Genomic DNA, 17629 nt, shown 5'->3' on the forward strand with positions numbered 1-17629 from the left:
CAATGAAAGACAGAGAAGGTAGGGGCCAGTGAAAGGCCCCCGCCACAAAGCCTGATCTTTGGGACCCACATGGAAGGCGAGAAGCAACTCCTGCAAGGTATCCTCTGACTGTGACATACCCGCTCACATGTGTACATGTATACACATACACAGGAGAAATGTTCGAAGACTGAAAGAAGCCATGTATGTGGTACACGCCTGTAATCCTGCCCTCCCGAGGCAGAGACAGGAAGATGGAGAATTCAAGGCCGGCTTGTGCTTGGGTTAGGCAGTGAGACTTTGTCTAGGAAACCAATAAGCTATTGGGGGGAAAGGGCAGCTGCTGCCAGTGAGGTTCCCTGCCAGGAGCACATCAAACAAAGTGACCAATGGCCAGGATGAAGGTTGGTCCAGGGAGAAGGTACTGCCTGGAACGTAGAAGATGGGGTGATAGGCCAGTTCCACCGCACACAGGGCCACCATAAGGGAGACAAGGGGAAATGACTGCTTCCATTTTATTCCCAGCCAAGGGACAGGGCAGGAGTGTGACATCATCGCCAGCAGGTTTCCTCAAGGGCACTAGAATGTAGGGCTCCACATACTGTGCCCACTTCTACAGAAGTGACCCCTCCCTTCACACCGGCACAGTCCTATATCCCTCCCCCCTCTGTCCTCCCACATTCCTGCCCTTCTCACTTATTTCCTCTCCTGCCTACCCCCAACACACCCTTTTCATCACCTCTGGCCCTGCAGCCTCCTTACCCAGCAGCAGGGCCACATGATGGTGGTAAAAATAGCTCCTTGTAACAGTGTGTGACTGGAGGGGCAGAGGCAGGAGACAAGGCCGGCCCCCCAGTGCTAGGGAAGGGCCCTTGGGAGGTGTGGGTGCCTGATCCTCTCCCTGCTTGGTCACACACTGGGCCACCTCAGTCTCAGGCTCCATCACCCAAAGCATACACCTGGAGCCAGCAGCAGCAAAGCAGTGTGACACGGCTCTCAGAGGTAAGGATCCCAAGGGCTGACTACAGCTCTGCCCCTCCAGGTAGAGCCCCCAACCCTGCCCTTTTAGTCTTAGGACACACTGTCTATCCTAGGGCAGCCTTGGTGATGCGTCTTTATTCTATCTTGTGGGCAGGTGTGGCCCCCAGTGGCCCCAGGAGGTGGAAGTTTCTCTGAGTTTCTATGTCTGAGCCACCATGGCGTGTGCGGGGCCAGCCGGTGGGCGACAACGGGTGAGCATGCAGGAGCACATGGCCATCGATGTGAGCCCTGGCCCCATACGGCCCATCCGCCTCATTTCCGACTACTTCCCACACTTCTATCCCTTCCTGGAGCCAGTGCTGCGCGCCCCAGACCCACGGGCAGTCTTGGCCCCTGCCGTCTGCTCTGTACCCCAGCTGCAGCCCGACTCAGAGCCAGAAGCAGACTCAGATGACAGCAGTGAGTAGGAGATAATGAGGGGTTGCGCCCTAGGACGGCGTCAGGGGTGTCTCTAGCACCCACTGTGCCATGTGGGACAAGTGGGGTGCAAGAATGGGGTGATCATGCCTGGCACCTGCCATCTCAGCTGTCCTAGGCACCCTGGAGTTCACGCTTCTCTTTGATGCGGACAACAGTGCCCTGCACTGCACAGCACATTGTGCAAAGGTGAGGATAGAGGCAGAGTTCCCGGGATGGGGCAAGCCACAGACCTCGCTACATCCATTTTCTGTTTCCAGGGCCTCAAGCCACCAGCCTCAGGCTCTGTGGACACCTACGTCAAAGCCAATTTGCTGCCAGGGGCCAGCAAGGTGAGGGTAAGATCCAGGCTCCTTAGATAGCAGGGCCACCTTAGGGTACTCACTGATCCTCCTTCACCCCAAGAACTAGAGCTCAGTTGCTAGGATCCAAGGGCCAGGGCAGGTGGCCAGGAGGGTGCCTGACCTGCCTGCCTGGCCCCAGGCCAGCCAGCTTCGGACACGCACTGTTCGAGGCACGAGGGCCCCGGTCTGGGAGGAGACACTCACCTATCATGGCTTTACTTGTGAGGATGCTGGAAGGAAGACCCTGAGGTGAGGACCCAGGTTAGGGCACCAGTAGGGAGGCAGGGAGTGGGGCTTGGATGACCAGGACTGACCCGGATGGCCACCAGGCTATGCGTGTGTGAGGACTCACGGCTGAGGCGCCGGCGGCATGCACCACCCTTGGGGGAGCTACGAGTGCCCCTGAGGAAGCTGGTGCCAAACCGAGCCAGGAGCTTTGACATCTGTCTGGAGAAGCGGAGGCTGGTGAGTGGGGCTGAGGCTCAGGTTGGGTCTATAGGACCAGGAGCTATGTGATGAGGAGAGCGGGGGAAGGGACCTGGACAATTATCTACTGAAGTGACCAAGTGCTCTGCTTTTTTCAGACCAAGAGGCCCAAGATCTTGGACACAGCCCGTGGCATGTCTCTGTATGAGGAGGTGGGTAGGAAAGCTTGACTGAGCAGGAATGGAGTCAGGCAGGCCTAGATGGCTCAGGCTGGGATCAGGGGTGAGCTGGGCAGGGGTCCAGGCCCTTCAGGCCTTCGAGGAATTTGAGTCCATCTCTCTCGTAAGTTCTGTGACTCCTCAACTGCCAAAGTCCCAGTGGCTGGGCAGGGTGCCACTGACTCCTTTGCTAGGGCAGCCTGGAGATAAGGAACACTAGGAAGGGGCTGCAGAGTTCTCAGAGGATGGGCAGGCTGAGATCCAGCAATCTAGAGGCAGAGCCTGAAAGGTGGTACTTGTGGCAGGGATGGGAGGACTAGGCAGAAGAAACAAGCTCCCAGGCTGCTTGTCTGCCACTAGTGTCGGGGCTAGGTCAGCCTCTGTGTCTGCCTCTCAGGAGGCAATGAGGATGACTTCTGTGCTTACTCAGTCCCACCTGAGACCCTGGCCAGAACACTATGGCACAACAGGACACCTGCAAGCCTGGGAGGCGGGCCCTCCACCTGCTCCTGTCAACAGTGTAGGTGCCCTGCCCCCTAGTGGAAGCCCAAGTTTCTGCAGCCTCTGATTAGCTTAAGCCCAAGCCTGTGAGATACTGAAAACCCTCAACAGTCCTGACCAATCCTAGTGGACATCACTGAGAACCCTAAAACAGTCCCGCAGACCTAGAGCCCGTGTACAATTGTGCCCCAACACACTGTACTGGCAGAGCACTCCTTCCATACTGAGCACCGCCAATGATTGGAAAGTTTGGATCTCTGCCATCAATTCTACCCCAAAGGTGGGAAAGAAGGCATGCTTTCCCAGGCCATCATCCCGGCTGTGGGGGCTCCAGTGTCTAAGAATGTGGCAAATGGTCTTCCAGGCAGTGGGAGTGGAGGTGGGGTTAAAAGGTAAGAAACCTGTCCCTGCCTGATGAGTCTCCCAGAGCTACTTCCATTGCATGGGGCGGCCGGCTAAGTCCCTGGCATGGCTGTCACACTCACCATCAGTTCCCTTACTTGCCTTGACACGAGTAGCAAGCTCTTACCTTTCTCGGCCTTTGGAGGGTACAAATCTCTGAGTCCCACTATAAGGTCACATGACTGGGTACTGGGAAAAAGGCTATCTAGGGAAATAAGCTTGACACCCTGGTTTCTCTGTAGCCATTTGCTCTCACATTGGGACCTGACGCCTGTAGGTGGGGGGTTCAGGCTGGACAGGGTCTGACCACAGCTTGCATCTGCAGGAGGAGGTGGAGGTAGAGGCCTCTGGAGAGGAACGTGGGCGCATCCTACTGTCCCTGTGCTACAGCTCCGAGCGCGGTGGCCTGCTGGTGGGTGTGCTGCGCTGTGCCCACCTTGCTCCCATGGACGCTAATGGCTACTCGGACCCCTTTGTGCGCCTGTGAGTACAAACAGGCAGGTGGGCATGAAGAGTGAAAGAGGGTCCTTGGTTCTGCAGGGCCTAGCCAGCCCATCTCTCCCTCCAGTTTCCTGCATCCAAGCTCTGGGAAGAAATCCAAATATAAGACCAGTGTTCGGAGGAAGACCCTGAACCCCGAGTTCAATGAGGTGGGTCCCGGCTGGGAGATCCCCGTTATGTGTCTTGATTTAGCAAACCAGGTCCCACCTGAGCCTGTTTCTTTTCCTTTTCTTTCTTTTTTTTTTTTTTGGTTTGGCTTGTTTTGTTTTTTGAGACAGGGTTTCTCTGTGTAGCCTTGGCTGTCCTGGACTCACTCTGTAGACCAGGCTGGCCTCAAACTCACAGAGATCCACCTGCCACTGCCTCCCCATGTGCTGGGAGTACAGCCACCGTGGCTGGCCTGAGCCTGTTTCTGAAGCTGTGAAGAAGTCACCTCTTTGCTGTTGCTTTTCTCACAGGAATTCTTCTACGCTGGTCATCGGGAGGAGCTGGCCCAGAAGGCATTGCTAGTGTCTGTGTGGGACTACGACCTGGGCACAGCCGATGATTTCATCGGTGAGCAGAAACACGGGGTGCTGGAGGGAGCCTCGTGCGCCTCCACTGGCTCCTGACCCATCCCTCGGCAGGTGGGGTGCAGCTGAGCGGCAGAGCCAACGGGGAATGCCTGCGCCACTGGCGTGAGTGCCTGGGCCGCTGTGACCGCCGGCTGGAAGTGTGGCACCTGCTGGACAGTGTGCCCCCAACTGGTGACTAGCCAGCGCGGGACCCTGCCTGCAACCTGTTCAGGGCCAAGATGTCCGCTGCATCCGGAGAGAGCTCTGGGTTGGCCCCATCTGCTATGCGCATTCTTGTGTCCTTTTAGCCACGCCACCCCCAAAACACAAAGCAAAATAAACACCTGCTTCTGCCAGCCAGGATCCTGTCCCTTTCCCAGGACTGTCTGCTGCTTCTACGCCCTCACCTCACAGGGTAGATCAGGCCCGTTTCCTGTCTCCCACCCCTCAGAGCAGTGGTCCTCAACCTTCCTAATGCTGCGACCCTTTTAATATAGCTCATGTTGTGGTGACCCCCGACCATAAAAAAATAATTTCATTGCTACTTCATAACTGTAATTTTGCTACTGTTATGAATCCTAATGTAAAGATCTGATATAGGACCCCCAAAGGGGTCGAGACCCACAGGTTGAGAACCACTACCTCAGAAGCTGCACTGGACCAAGTTCAGGACTGGGAATACAGCTCAGTGGCAGCACGCTCACCTAGCATGCCCACAGCCCTGAGATTGATCCCCTAGTGCCACAAAGAGAAGCAGGCCAAGCCCAGCCTTCTTCTTCTGCCTAGTGAAGGAACAAACCTCCACACGTGGGTGGGGACAGTGGGGAGAAAAGCAAAGTCACAGACAGGCTGTGATCAGAGAACGGGCAGCTCCTGTTTATTGTCCAGCTTCCCAAAGGGAAGTGAAATCAGCAGGCTAGGGTATGGGCTCAGGAGGCTGCCTGCCAAGCCTGCTGCTGCTGGGCAAACCGGTGCATCCGATCCTCAAGCTCTGGCCGGAAGTGTCGGATCAGACCCTGGGAAGGAGGGAGACACCGCATGAACCAGAGTTCCAAATTCCCAAAGCTCTGGGCTCTCAGTGTCACCACTTAGCGTCACATAGCAGGGCAGTGTGTACCTGTACTGGCCAGGCGGCCCCATCGCCCAGAGCACAAATGGTGTGGCCCTCTATCTGCTTGCTGATCTCCCAGAGGGAGTCGATCTCAGCGGGCCGGGCGTTCCCCTTCACAAAGCGGGCCATCACCTTGTTCATCCAGTCAACACCTACAGCAGAGCAGCAAGACCGGTCTGAGGGTCTCCCACCAGGGAGGGACAACACTGAAGGGGTACAGGCCTCACGGGGGAAAGTTAACAACAGCCCAGCAACTACACCCCAGGCTTTCCAGGAAGCTCACCCTCACGGCAGGGGGTACACTGGCCACAGCTCTCGTGCTTGTAGAACTCAATGAGGCGAGCAATGGCTTTCACAATGTCAGTCTAGGAGACAGGGAACAGGGCAAGGCACCTTAACCTCCTGCAGCACCCCTGACCTGGGTGTTCCGGCCCACATCCCCACTGTACAGGGATCAGGCTGTTGGAATAGGGAGCCACAAGCTAGTCAAGAGAATTTTCAGAGGCCTAAGGGGATCTTTAGGTTTGTGAGGTAGGAGGACATTACCGAGCGGTCCATGACGATCACTGCAGCTGTGCCCAGGCCAGTCTGGGCCTGCACCAGTGCATCGAAGTCCATCAGCACTGTCTCACACACAGATTTGGGGATCAGTGGAGTGGATGAGCCGCCAGGAATCACAGCAAGGAGGTTGTCCCAGCCACCTGTGACACCACCTGCGACAATCCCAAAAAGGCTTGTCATGGCTAAGCCTGGCACACCTGCCTAGGCTTGGGACGGGACCAATGCCAGCACTTGAACCTAGTCCAGCTCCTGAGTTTCCCACCATGCCCTCTCCAGCACGCTGCCCTCCTGGCTGGGCCCCAGGCTCACCCGCATGCTTCTCAATCAGCTCTTTCAGTGGCACAGACATCTCTTCTTCCACAGTGCAGGGGTAGTTGACATGGCCAGAGATGTTGAATAGTTTGGTCCCTGAGTTACGTTCTCGGCCAAAGCCAGCAAACCAGGCGCCCCCACGACGGCAGATGGTGGGGGACACAGCCACTGTCTCCACATTGGCCACGGTTGTGGGGCATCCAAACACTCCTTCAAGGAAATTGCAAGAGACTGGCGGCTTCCCGGAAAAGGGAACGTTTTGTTTTTTGAGACAGGATTTCTCTGCAGAGCCCTGGCTGTCTCAGAACTCACTTCATAGACCAGGCTGGCCTTGAACTCAGATCCGCCTGCCTCTGCCTTCCGAGTGCTGGGATTAAAGGACTGCACCAGCGCCTCACTGGGAGCATCCCCAGCAGTGGGATGTCCTGCTCCCGCAGCAGTTCCTACTCCTGTCTTCTCACTCTTGGCCACAATGCATCCCAGACTCGAGGAGAGCTATTTCCCATTCACTGCAGTACCTCTAGCTCCCGGGACAGAGAAAGAAAGAGGGGACCCACAGGGGACCTGGGTGTGTGATGTCAACTGAGGGCTGCAGGTGCCATCGGCAGAGCCTGTGTTATTAACCCCTTCCCCCTCAATCTGTCTTCCCCTCCAAAGGGCATGGAGAAATATTGTAAGAACCACCCAGAGGGCATCTGGTCAGATCCAGGACCCCACAGAGCAAAGGCAAGGCCTCACCCAGGGCCAGGCAGGGTCTTACCCACATCTGCTGGAAAGGGCGGCTTCAGGCGTGGCTTTCCCTGCTTGCCTTCAATGGACTCAATGAGTGCCGTCTCCTCTCCACAGATGTAGGCCCCAGCCCCACGTACCACAAACACATCAAAATCATAGTCAGAGCCACAGGCGTTCTTGCCAATCAGACCTGCTTCGTAGGCCTCTCGGATAGCTACCTGTGGGACAAGGTGTGAGTTCCCCAGCCCTACCCACAGTACTCCAAGAGTCAGCCTCCACTCCAGAGCCCATGGAACCCTCAAGACTCCCTAAGTTGAACTTTGGAGCACAAAGAAAGAACTCTAGGGCCAGGTCCTGTTTGTTGATGGATGCAGGAACAGAACAGCCCCCTGCTAGACCAGACACTGGTACTACCATCTAAAAATGGTTGTGCCAGGAAAGGGAGCATGTGAGGTGTGCATGCACTGTCGGCCAATACCCACGTGCTCACCTGCAGATTGGAGGCCTCGTTGTAGAATTCTCCTCGGATGTAGATATAGGCAGCCCGGGCTCCCATGGCCCGGCCTCCCACCAGGCAGCCCTCCACCAGCTTGTGAGGGTCGTGGCGCATGATCTCGCGGTCCTTACAGGTGCCTGGCTCCCCTTCATCAGCATTCACCACCAGATACTTGGGCCTGTGGGGTCCTGCACATCAGTCAGGCTACAGACCCACCAGGTCCCAGCTCTTAACCAAAATCCACTCCTTCTGCACCCAGAGAACCTCAACAGCTGATTCTCTCTGCCCTACCTGAGGCTCTCTTTTTGTCACCATAAGGCACACGTTGCCTATTTAATCTTTGATCAAGTATGTCCACAAGAAAATATTTTTTTTCCTTAGAGGACAAATCCAGTATCTCTCCCTGTGCTTTCCCTTGAGAGTCAATTCAGTTCTCAGTCATAAGGATTCTTCTTCAGCCTCTACCACAGCCCTGCAACCAACAGGAAGTAGAGTGGCTGACTTTTAAAAAATAAAATAAAATAAATTAGCCAGGCAGTGGTGGTACACACCTTTAATCCCAGCAATGAGGAGGCAGAAATAGGCAGCTTTCTTGAATTCAAGGCCATCCTGGTCTCAGAGAGAATTCCAGGGCAGCTAGAGCTACACAAAAAAACCTTGTGTCAAGAGGCGGCATATGCCGAAACACACGTGAAGTTCAGGGGACACCCTGTAGGTGTCATGTCAGTTCTGTCTTTCTTCCCTGAGGGTCCTGGAGATGACTTCAGGTCACCAGGCTTGAAGGCAGGTTCCCTCACCTGCTGAGCCATTACGCCAGCTCAGTGGCTAACTTTTATAATTTGCATTCTAGGTGTTAAGCTGAACCAACTTTATCTTTTTTTTTTTTTTAATCTTTTTAATTCCTGCATATCATACTCAGGCACAAAAAAATAATAAATAAATAGGGCTGGAGAGATGGCTCAGCAGTTAAGAGCATTGTGTCTGCTCTTACTAGAGGTCCTGAGTTCAATTCCCAGCACCCACATGGTGGCTCATAACCATCTATAATGAGATCTGGCACCCTCTTCTGCTATATATGTAATAAATAAATAAAATAAATCTTTAAAAAAAAAACTCTTTAGAAAGAAAGAAAGAAAGAAAGAAAGAAAGAAAGAAAGAAGTTGAGATTCAAAAGGGCCAGATTCCCCAAAGCTTGACAATTACTAAAAGGCATTTGAATAATAAGGCCTGCCTGAATAAAAATCTTGTATGGATTGATGGATTGTAGCATCCTGAGTCTCTACTGACGCAATCCCTTAAGTTCTGACTATCCTCTCACAGCCTGCTAAGTTTCCCAGAATCAGTCCCAAAGCCCAGTGCCTCATTGGCCCCTAGTCTGTCCTGCAACCATGGCTCAGGATACTCCCCACAAACCTGCCATCCGAGGGCTTATTCATGAAGCTCCACTTGAGGCCAGTGGGGAAGCCAGCGCCACCACGGCCCCGTAAACCGGATGTCTTGATCTCACCCAAGATCCAGTCTGGCCCCTTCAGCAGGATCTCCTTTGTCTTGTACCAGTCACCCCGACTCTGGGCACCTTTCAGCCTGGACGGAGTAGAAAAGGATGTGAAGGAGAAGATACACTAGGGGACCCAGCAGGCTGAGGGCACTTGTCTCACCTCCAGTCATGGCGGCCATACAGGTTGGTGAAGATCCGGTCTTCATCCTTCAGCGATCCAAATGAGGTTTTCTTGGGTGCTGTCTGAGGAGATGGAAGGTCAGGAGACCCAGCAGAGCTTGGGGACCATGAGGAGTTAGAACAGAATTTTCAGCTTCTTGGGCCCTCCTGCATAGGAGGCTTCAAAGTCTCTGCAGCATCCATCATAGCTTCCTACCATCTCTTATCTCAATGCTTCCTATTTAGAAGTTACTGGGCTCAACATTCCACATCTCATCTCAATTCATCCAGGTTACAATTCTGATATAGGAACGGTTTCCTCCATCTTACAAAGGAGGAAACTGAGGCCCTAAGCAAAAGGAACTTAGGAAGGCCACAGAGCTGAAAGCAGATGGCTCCTGCTGAGCCCATGTCACAGTTCAACTATAGCCCCAACCATGCTTCCCCAAGCCCAGCATTCATTTGCCTAGCTCTTCCACTAGAGCAAAACCTGGTTAGAGAGGCTTGTAGCTCTGCTGAAAAGAAGTATGTGCTCATTGATGGAAGAGGAATGCTTCACTGGGGCTCGGCACAAACGGGATGTGGGGTCTACCTGAGATAAAGCGAAGAGGTGTGGACTGGGATGGTGACTTAGTAGAAAGTGGCCCGACACCCACCCCTACCTCCTTAAAAGCACTTCTCCTCGGGTATGGTGGTGCACGCCTGTTGTCCTAGGAACAGCCCGGGAGGCTGAGATAGGAGGATCACCACTAGTTCGAATACAGCCTGGACTATATAGTGAGCCCCTATCTCATAAAGCAAACAAAATCACAAAAGCGCTTCCAGGTCACTATAAGAAATAGACCGCCGTCGGGGGAATGGTTCTTCAAAGCTGTTTTCTGCATTTTCAAATTGGGCAATGGCCTTGATACCAGGCAAGACTTTGAGGAAAAAAAATAATAGACTAAGATGCCACAAAACCTGCAAACCCTCAAGCTCGGACAAGGCTGTTAAACAACAGAAGCTGGACTGGAGAGCGTCAGCCCTGAGTTAGGACCGTTCGTTTTTATCTAGGACGGGCAGTACCCCGGAGAGAGGACTCTGCAGACGGGACCACAACCCCACGAGCTGTACGCCGCACGGACACCCCAAGCCTGAACCAGGACGGGCCTCACCGAGCCGCTGCTGAAACGCACAGACGCCCGCACGGGAAGCGACCCGCCGAGAAAATGCCGGGCCGCCAGCATCGCGCAAGCCAGGCGGGTCACCTCCCGCTGTCACCTTCACAACTTCCAGCCGCGGGACCGAGGCGACAGAAACGCACGGAGGGGGGGGGACGCACAGGAAGCGCGTCACACGACCGGCAGCCAGCTGCGCCCCCAGGCCACCCCGCGCCTTTGCTTTCTTCCTTCAGCCCCGCCCACTAAGAGGCGCTGACACAGAGACCGGAAATGTACTCTGGTGTTCAGCCTTCTGGGAGATGTAGTCCATCCGGCTCGGCCTCTCCTTACTTGGAGACCAGGTTCCTCTTCCTAATAAACAAGGCTCGTGTGTCGCCCTCTGCTGGATCCCGAGTATTTCACTTCCTACAGGCCCTGCGTTTTGTGTACACCTGCTGTATGCGCGAATGGACGCTGGGGAGAGATTTAGTCAGGCTAATTCACTGGTGTAATTACGCTGACCCAGCAGAGTCCTACTGGACTAAGAGTTCCCTCTGGGCATCCGAGTGCCTCGGGAAAGTACTCATTAACTCGTGGACCTCGCTCTCCTCGAGTGAGCGCGCGCGCGCACACACACACACACACACACACAGATCCCCCCACCCCAACACTCACACACTCCCTCAAAAGCTGACCCAACATCTTCTCATTGGTCTTCTCAGGGCAGGATGTCTGCCGGCCCTTTGGAGTGATGCAGAGACCCGAGGTGGTCAGTGGGTGTCACAAGCTCCAGCCCACGCTGCAAGGCTTGCTTGCCCACCCTTGGTACTCTGGCTACACACTTCAGCCTGGCTCCTCCTGTCGTCAGAACCCAGCCCTCCCTTAACATTTAAGGATTCCACCATCTTTTCAGCATGGCTCATCCTTTGTGTCTCCCAAGACCCTTTTCTGGGCCTCGCTGGACGTTAGGGCGTGAGTGTTGCTATCGCTTTCCCCATGCTTTCTCTGTTCTTTTCACTCCCAAGACCTGGGCGCTTGATCCATCAATGCTTGTCTTACTCAGCTTTTGGAATCTTGCTCTGGTTCCCGTATGGTTTTTAAAGGATGAAACTAAAAACGTTTTGCTGGTTTTTCTTTTAAGATAGGATCTCATTTAACCCAGGCAGGCCTGGAAAGAACTATGTGGAGTAGGCTGTGTTATGCCCAGATCCCAAAGACCACCAGGAGACCGACCACATATGTAAAAACAAAGAACCTTAATTTTGGGCTTAAGCTCGGACTCCCCACGGTCCAGCACAGTAGATCAGGGAGGGAGCCCTGGGTAGCTGCAAAGCTGGGTTTTTATTATGGTTTGAGCAAGGAACAGGATTTTCAGTTACATGATTGGTTCGCATTTTGCAGAAGCAAGCTTGTCATAAACTGTTTGCTGCTGATCTAGGGATTGGGGAGGGGGGTTACTTCATGGAGTGTCCCAGTAACAAGGTGTGTCCAGGTAAGAAAGAGTGCTAACAAAATAAGTGTCCAGGTAACAATATCATTTTGACTAAGCAAAGGTTTCTGACTAACCTTTAATTTAATGGGTCAGGTGCTTGGGGACTTTCTAAGGCAGTTACTAGATTATTGTTTCTGATTTTCAGGGAGGTTATCGAGTTATTGTATCGCATTTCCATGGACCATAGTTACATGTTTTGAGGAAGAGAAACATGATCTAAGCAACTGTGGGAACTTTACCAGGAAACAGAAACTTGGGTCTGCAGTATCTTATGAAGCCTGTCATGGCAATACAGCTGCTTGGACCCTTCAGGCTGGTGTTGTGGAAGTTTGGGATTATGATACGTAAAGATGTTTTTTTGTTTTAATCCCAGACAGATTCAGATTGTCCACAGCAGAAAACTATTTGTCTCATGTGGGCTGAGAGGGTTTCTTTGCTAGCTGCAGATAGTTTAATTTGGAGGATTCTAAGAGGGAATAAAGGCCAGAGCCGAGAGAGAAAGAAAGGGGACTCCAAGGAAGAAGAATGAATGCTGCTGGTCCTCCCACCCTGCTGCTCCTGGTTGCCATCGATGCAGTATGAAAAGTTGGAGATACCCTGGAATGAGGATTGGACTTGCCCCAGTGAACCTGATGACCCTAGCCAGCAGGAAGTAGCTAAGGAAAACTATGCCCCTTCTCCCTGCTAACCTTCTTTAGCTCCTACCTAGTGTCGGAAGGGATTGGTGTGCAGCAGGAAGAAGGAGGCAGAAGAAACAAAAATAGTTTTATAAAAGTACACAAAAAGGCTGGCTTTGAACTTGCTGTGGTTCTCTGATTTCTTAATGCTTGCAACACAGGCACTCTGCATGCCTGCCTCCCTCCCTTCCTCTCTCCCTCTCTTCCTCCCTCTCTCTTCCTTCCTTTTTTCCTTCTTTCCACTTTGACAAACAGAGTCTCACTATACAATCTTAGCTGACCTGGCACTCGCTATGTAGGTTGGCCTCAACTTAAGCTTAGAGAAATCCTCTGCCTCCCATGTACAGGGATTAGAGGTGTATGCCACCAGATCTGCTTTTCTTTTTGTCCATTTTTTTCCTAATTTAACCTTCCATTCTGGGTGGGAAGGAACTGTTGCTGTCTCTGGAGAGGCGGCCCAGGTGAGAGGACTTGTTGCACTTGCAGGGGATCCGGGTTTGGCTCCCAGCACTCACGTGGTGGCTCACAACCATCGGTAGCTCCAGTTCCAGGAGATTTGGTGCCATCTTCTAACCTCTAAGAGCAACAGATAGCCATCCACACAGTGGATTAAAGGTGGACGCCTTTAATCCCAGCATTTGGGAGGCAGAGGCAGATGGTCAGCCTGGTCTACAGAGTGAGTTCCAGGTGTTAACGCTATGTCTGACTTAGAAATGTAGTATGTAAAAAACCGATGCAGGCTTGTTCACACACACTACCGTACAGTGTGTGCTGGTTAGATTTTTTTTTTTTTTGTCAACTTGACACAATTTAGTCATCTGGAAAGATTTAACTAAGGCATTGCCTCCATTAAATTGCCTGTGAGCAAGTCTGTGGGGGCATTTTCTTGATTAATGATTGATGTGGGAAGGCCCAGCCCACTGTGGGTGAGGCCATCCCTGGACAGGTGGTCCTGCATTGCGTTAAAAAGAAAGCGGAGCAAGCCAGGAGAAGCAGGCCAGTAAGCAGTGTTCCTCCTCGGCCTCTGCATCGTTTCTAACGCAAGGATCCTGCCTTGAGCGCTTGCCCTAACTCCCCTTGATGAACCGTGACACAGAAATGTAAACCTTTCTTCCCCAAGTTGTTTTTTGCTTGTGGCATTTATCACTGAAATAGACCGCAAACTAGGACAGTAGCCCTAGCTGGTGTTCACTCCATGGGAATGAAAATGAGCATTTCTTCCCCGACTGGCATCGTTGCACTCAAATCCATGCTTTCCTCCCCATAGTGCTGGGCACTCAGCAGGACGCACAGCACTACTGACATGCCTCCAACGGTCACTGCATGCATCAGTGCTCCTAAATAAGACCATCCACATCGTCGGCCTTCCTGCTAGGATGGAAGAGTATCCCGGGGCTCGGAAGCCCAGGACCCACACAGCTCTGAGAGGGGGACGCCTCGGCAGCTCCAACACTTCCAGCCCCCAGGGGAGAGTACCCTAGCCGAGCTCAGGAGCTCAGGAGCTTCAGCCCATCTCCTCTTCTCTTCATTGCTTCTTTTCTTCGCTTCTTAGATGAGAGAATCGCAACAGGCAGTAAATCCCTTAATAGAAATTTACTGGAGGGACCAATCCAAGCACGGACCCAGAACAGGTCACCTCTGCTCCTGAGAGAAGGCAGCAGGGACCTAGACAGACACAGCCTTTATAGAAGATTTCTTAGGGGGCGGGGAAGCAGAGCGGTAGGGCAGAGATTTCCAGAGTGAGGATTGGTGAGATTCAAGTCCTGAGCTTAGGGAGCTCAGGGATTGGTGGGCTTTCCAGTTATGGGATTGGTGAGTTTTTGTCCAGACTTTTCACCTCAAATTAGCATAATCTTCAATGACTGAGGTTGGAAATACTATTATGACAGAGAAGCTTTGGGGAGGGGTCAGGCCACTTTTCTCCCTTGAGGGTTTACAAAGTTTATAAAGTATACAAAGTTTACGTAGTTTACCGAGGGGAGTCTGGCAACTGGTTGGGGAAGGGGGCAGGAGGGCAGGGCAGGGCAGGGACAACAGGCCTCTTGACGGCTGTGCGGGGTCTACACACACCCTCCTGCCTGAAGTTTCACAGCCTGGCAGGGCAGCTCCAGCCCCCGCTCACACCCCTTTCCCGGGCAGAGAAGAGATGCCTGGTAGAGCGAGGGATTACACAGCTAATCCAGGGCTCAGACTTAAATCTGTGGATCTTTTTAGGGCAGAAAGAGGGGGAGAAGGATGGAGCCAGAGTATTCCCCAGCCCCTCTCTCTCATGATCGAGTACTCATGCCAAACAGAGAAGTAGCAGGGGTGCCAGGGACAAGGTGCTGGTCGTGGAAGTGGTGGAAATGTGGAAGGAAGGACAGCACCCACCTTCATTAGTGTCGGGCTCAGTGCCAACTGCTTACCATCTGTTATCCCCTTAATCCTCCCTCATATGGAGCAGAGGAGTAATGAACCCCTTTTGCAGAAGCAGACGCTGTAGCTCTGATGCCAAGGGGGCCCATCCAGCACGGTATGGCTGCCAGTTCACTTGCTTACCAGACTCCTCAAGTAAGGGAGGGCTAAGGATTGCTACATATTCAAGACCATCCTTGTGTACTAGTGAGTTCCAGGCCATCCAGGAATACATCCTGAGACCCTTTCTCAAAAAAGATTGTTTTTTAAAGGAGGCAGCTGGAGACTTCGCTTAGCTAGCCTACCATGCTTAAGGCCCCACCTTTGACCCCAGTAGAGGTGTGTGTGTGTGCCACAGAGAGAGGCAGAGCGAGAACAAGGAGACACAGAGGTCTGAGCTGGTTGTGCAGGCTCACACCTTTAATTTCAACATTTGGCAGACTAAGGCAGGAGGATTGCCATGAGTCTGAGGTCAAATTAGGCTAGGGGGAAAAAAAAGGCTTTTTAAAGGTCCACTCTGGTGTCATTTCTTAAGCAGTTTCCTCTGGCGTGTCCAAGGACTGGTGCTCACTTCTTTCTCAACCTCTTCCTCCCTGTGTAGGGAGAATTCTGGAATTTTAGTTTCTTTAAAACACACAGAAATATTATAAGAACATGCTTCCATTTTAATCCCAGGTGTAGGGATGTGGGACCGCTTTGGACTGTCTGCAGCAGCTGACTCTGATTTACCTCGTGCTCTAGCAGAAGTGTGGTTTTGCCAGAAGCAGATAATTTCTACAATTGTGTGATGTTTGAAACTCAGGGAACTTTCCAGAAGATACATAAATTGGAGGGCCCAGGTGCTTGTTGGTCATGGGGGCGGGAGTGGTCTGGTTGTGGTTTGTTAGTAGTCATGCTCAAAGAAGAAACAAAAGGAAAGAAATTAGATTCAGGGATTTCTACCCCCGTCCCTCCCCCCGCCGGTCCTTCTTTATCTCCTATCTAGTGATAGGGGATAAAATGGGGGAGGGAGGGAAATAAAGAGTGGAAAAAAGAAGAACCCACAAAGTAGGAAAGGCCAGCTACATCCCTGTGTCATTGTCTGTGTAGCTGGCTTGTGTCTGGACAACAGGAAACACTAGAGGTGCCTGCCATCCCACACATTCCACACCCACTGTCCCCTCCAGTGGACACTCCTGCTTCCATGCCCACAGGCCGCTCCTCATAGCTACGGCCTGCACCACCACGCCCAGCTCCAATTTTATATTTCAAAAGTTCAAAATGTAACTTTTGTTTCATTGCATATCAGCACTGTGTAAACTAGGTCTAGCTGAACAAGCCTCTCATCTCTGCACTCAAGAGGTGGGTGCAAGCCAGGCCTCGTGGCACACCCCTGTAATCCCAGCACTCTGGGAGGCAGAGGCAGATCTCTGTGAGTTCAAGGCCATCCTTCCTGGTCTTCAAAACGAGTCCAGGGGAGCCAAGGTTACACAGAGCAACCCTGTCTTGAAAAACGAACAAACAAACAAACAAACAAACAAGAGGCAGATGCAAGAAGATCAGCAGTTCGAGACCACTGTTGGCTACATAGCAAGGTTGAAGCTGGTCTATGTTGCATGAGAGCCTGACTTAAAAAAAGAATAGCAAAAAGAAAACTTGAGGAAAGGTAGCAATGTGTTTTCACCATCCTGACTTAATCAGCACAATCTCTTTTGCTTCTCTGAACTCTGCTGATTTAAAAAACAAACAAACAAAAAGTAAACAAAAACCGCCTTAAAATGGCGTATGGGCTCAATGATCCAAAAAATGTACAACTTGACAGAAGAAACTAAACTCCTTGCCCACCATCCTGGAGCCAAATGCTTCTTAAGCTGAACTTGTCGTGACTCCCAGTAACTCCGAAGCTTGCTGAAGCTTTCAGTTTTTGGGTCAGGCTCAGTGAATGAAGCCTAGCCTGGCCGTGAACTCGCTACAGGACCAAGGAAGGCTTTGGACATATTTCCCTCCTGTCTTTACCTCCGATTGCTGGGTTTCCAGGCATGTGCCGCAACACCTGATTTTATGCAGAGCTTCACACATGTTAGGCAGGACCCCTGGCAGTTGAGCTCTATCTGCCCCATGGTAGAGGGGTCTTGATCGTGTTTATGAAACTCCCGGGAGCACAGATTTATCCTGAAGGGTGTTTGGTGGCTGGCATCTAAGACAATAGTAATTATCAATTTTCCTTTTTAAAAATTATCAATTTTCCTTCTTAAAAGTGCTTAATTACCTCAATCACTCTTCCTTCCTTCCTTCCTTCCTTCCTTCCTTCTTTCTTTCTTTTTTTGACACAGGGTTTCTTTGTGTAGCCTTGGCTGTCCTGGACTCACTTTGTAGACAAGGCTTGCCTCGAACTCACAGAGACCTGCCTGCCTCTGCCACCCAAGTCTTTGCAGCCAGACACAGGCTGGGCTGCTCAACTTCGGCTGACCTTCCTCCTCTTGAGGTCACATGTACCTCCCAAAGGCAATTTCTTCGCATAGGAAAATCTTAAAATTAGGAGGAGGAGCCTCCGTTGCTGCATTGGATCATGAGGTTCTGGCATGATGTGGTCCATGACCCCTGGGGTCAGCCAGTGCTTCGGTTGCTCAGGAATTTTAGTGGTGGGATGACTAGCAGCACAAAGACGTGGCTTTGCAAACCTACACATTAGAGGC

The 17629-nt window shown here is 52.2% G+C and overlaps 2 protein-coding genes across 9 annotated transcripts; one reads left to right on the plus strand and one right to left on the minus strand.

Moving 5' to 3' along the window:
- The first annotated feature begins 3 nt into the window (after positions 1-3).
- On the plus strand, positions 4-4739 carry LOC110547187 (double C2-like domain-containing protein gamma). 8 transcript variants are annotated; one of them, XM_060383612.1, is made up of 12 exons: positions 4-981; positions 1115-1419; positions 1547-1626; positions 1698-1775; positions 1921-2030; positions 2111-2246; positions 2366-2419; positions 3081-3318; positions 3654-3740; positions 3869-3978; positions 4288-4384; positions 4456-4739. In XM_060383612.1, the coding sequence occupies exons 2-12, from the start codon at positions 1176-1178 to the stop codon at positions 4581-4583; spliced, it is 1362 nt and encodes a 453-aa protein (XP_060239595.1). In that variant the 5' UTR covers positions 4-981; positions 1115-1175; the 3' UTR covers positions 4584-4739. The 8 variants fall into 8 exon arrangements, 7 of the variants coding, with proteins under 7 accessions (XP_060239595.1, XP_060239609.1, XP_060239611.1 ...); XM_060383626.1 differs by having other exon boundaries at positions 3135-3318; XM_060383628.1 differs by having other exon boundaries at positions 3207-3318.
- A 499-nt stretch (positions 4740-5238) lies between these two features.
- On the minus strand, positions 5239-10636 carry Ndufv1 (NADH:ubiquinone oxidoreductase core subunit V1). Its single transcript, XM_021634600.2, has 10 exons — positions 10407-10636; positions 9254-9336; positions 9009-9179; positions 7590-7773; positions 7128-7317; positions 6365-6577; positions 6041-6207; positions 5778-5859; positions 5501-5646; positions 5239-5399 (listed from the first exon to the last, which is right to left on the minus strand). Exons 1-10 carry the CDS (start codon positions 10476-10478, stop codon positions 5313-5315), a joined length of 1395 nt encoding a protein of 464 aa, XP_021490275.1. The 5' UTR covers positions 10479-10636; the 3' UTR covers positions 5239-5312.
- Positions 10637-17629: the final 6993 nt, after the last annotated feature.

Source organism: Meriones unguiculatus, chromosome 1, assembly GCF_030254825.1.
Source record: "Meriones unguiculatus strain TT.TT164.6M chromosome 1, Bangor_MerUng_6.1, whole genome shotgun sequence".
Lineage (NCBI taxonomy): Eukaryota > Metazoa > Chordata > Mammalia > Rodentia > Muridae > Meriones > Meriones unguiculatus.

Excerpts from the sequence above, each read along its gene's own strand:
- LOC110547187 (XM_060383612.1), top strand. The coding sequence starts at position 1,176 with ATGGCGTGTGCGGGGCCAGCCGGTGGGCGACAACGGGTGAGCATGCAG. Across the intron at positions 1,420-1,546 it reads AGCAGACTCAGATGACAGCA|CTGTCCTAGGCACCCTGGAG; the intron begins GTGAGTAGGAGA and ends CTGCCATCTCAG. Across the intron at positions 2,247-2,365 it reads GTCTGGAGAAGCGGAGGCTG|ACCAAGAGGCCCAAGATCTT; the intron begins GTGAGTGGGGCT and ends TGCTTTTTTCAG.
- Ndufv1 (XM_021634600.2), bottom strand. The coding sequence starts at position 10,478 with ATGCTGGCGGCCCGGCATTTTCTCGGCGGGTCGCTTCCCGTGCGGGCG. Across the intron at positions 7,774-9,008 it reads AATAAGCCCTCGGATGGCAG|GCCCAAGTATCTGGTGGTGA; the intron begins GTTTGTGGGGAG and ends AGGACCCCACAG. Across the intron at positions 5,647-5,777 it reads GTGTACCCCCTGCCGTGAGG|GTGTTGACTGGATGAACAAG; the intron begins GTGAGCTTCCTG and ends GCTCTGCTGTAG.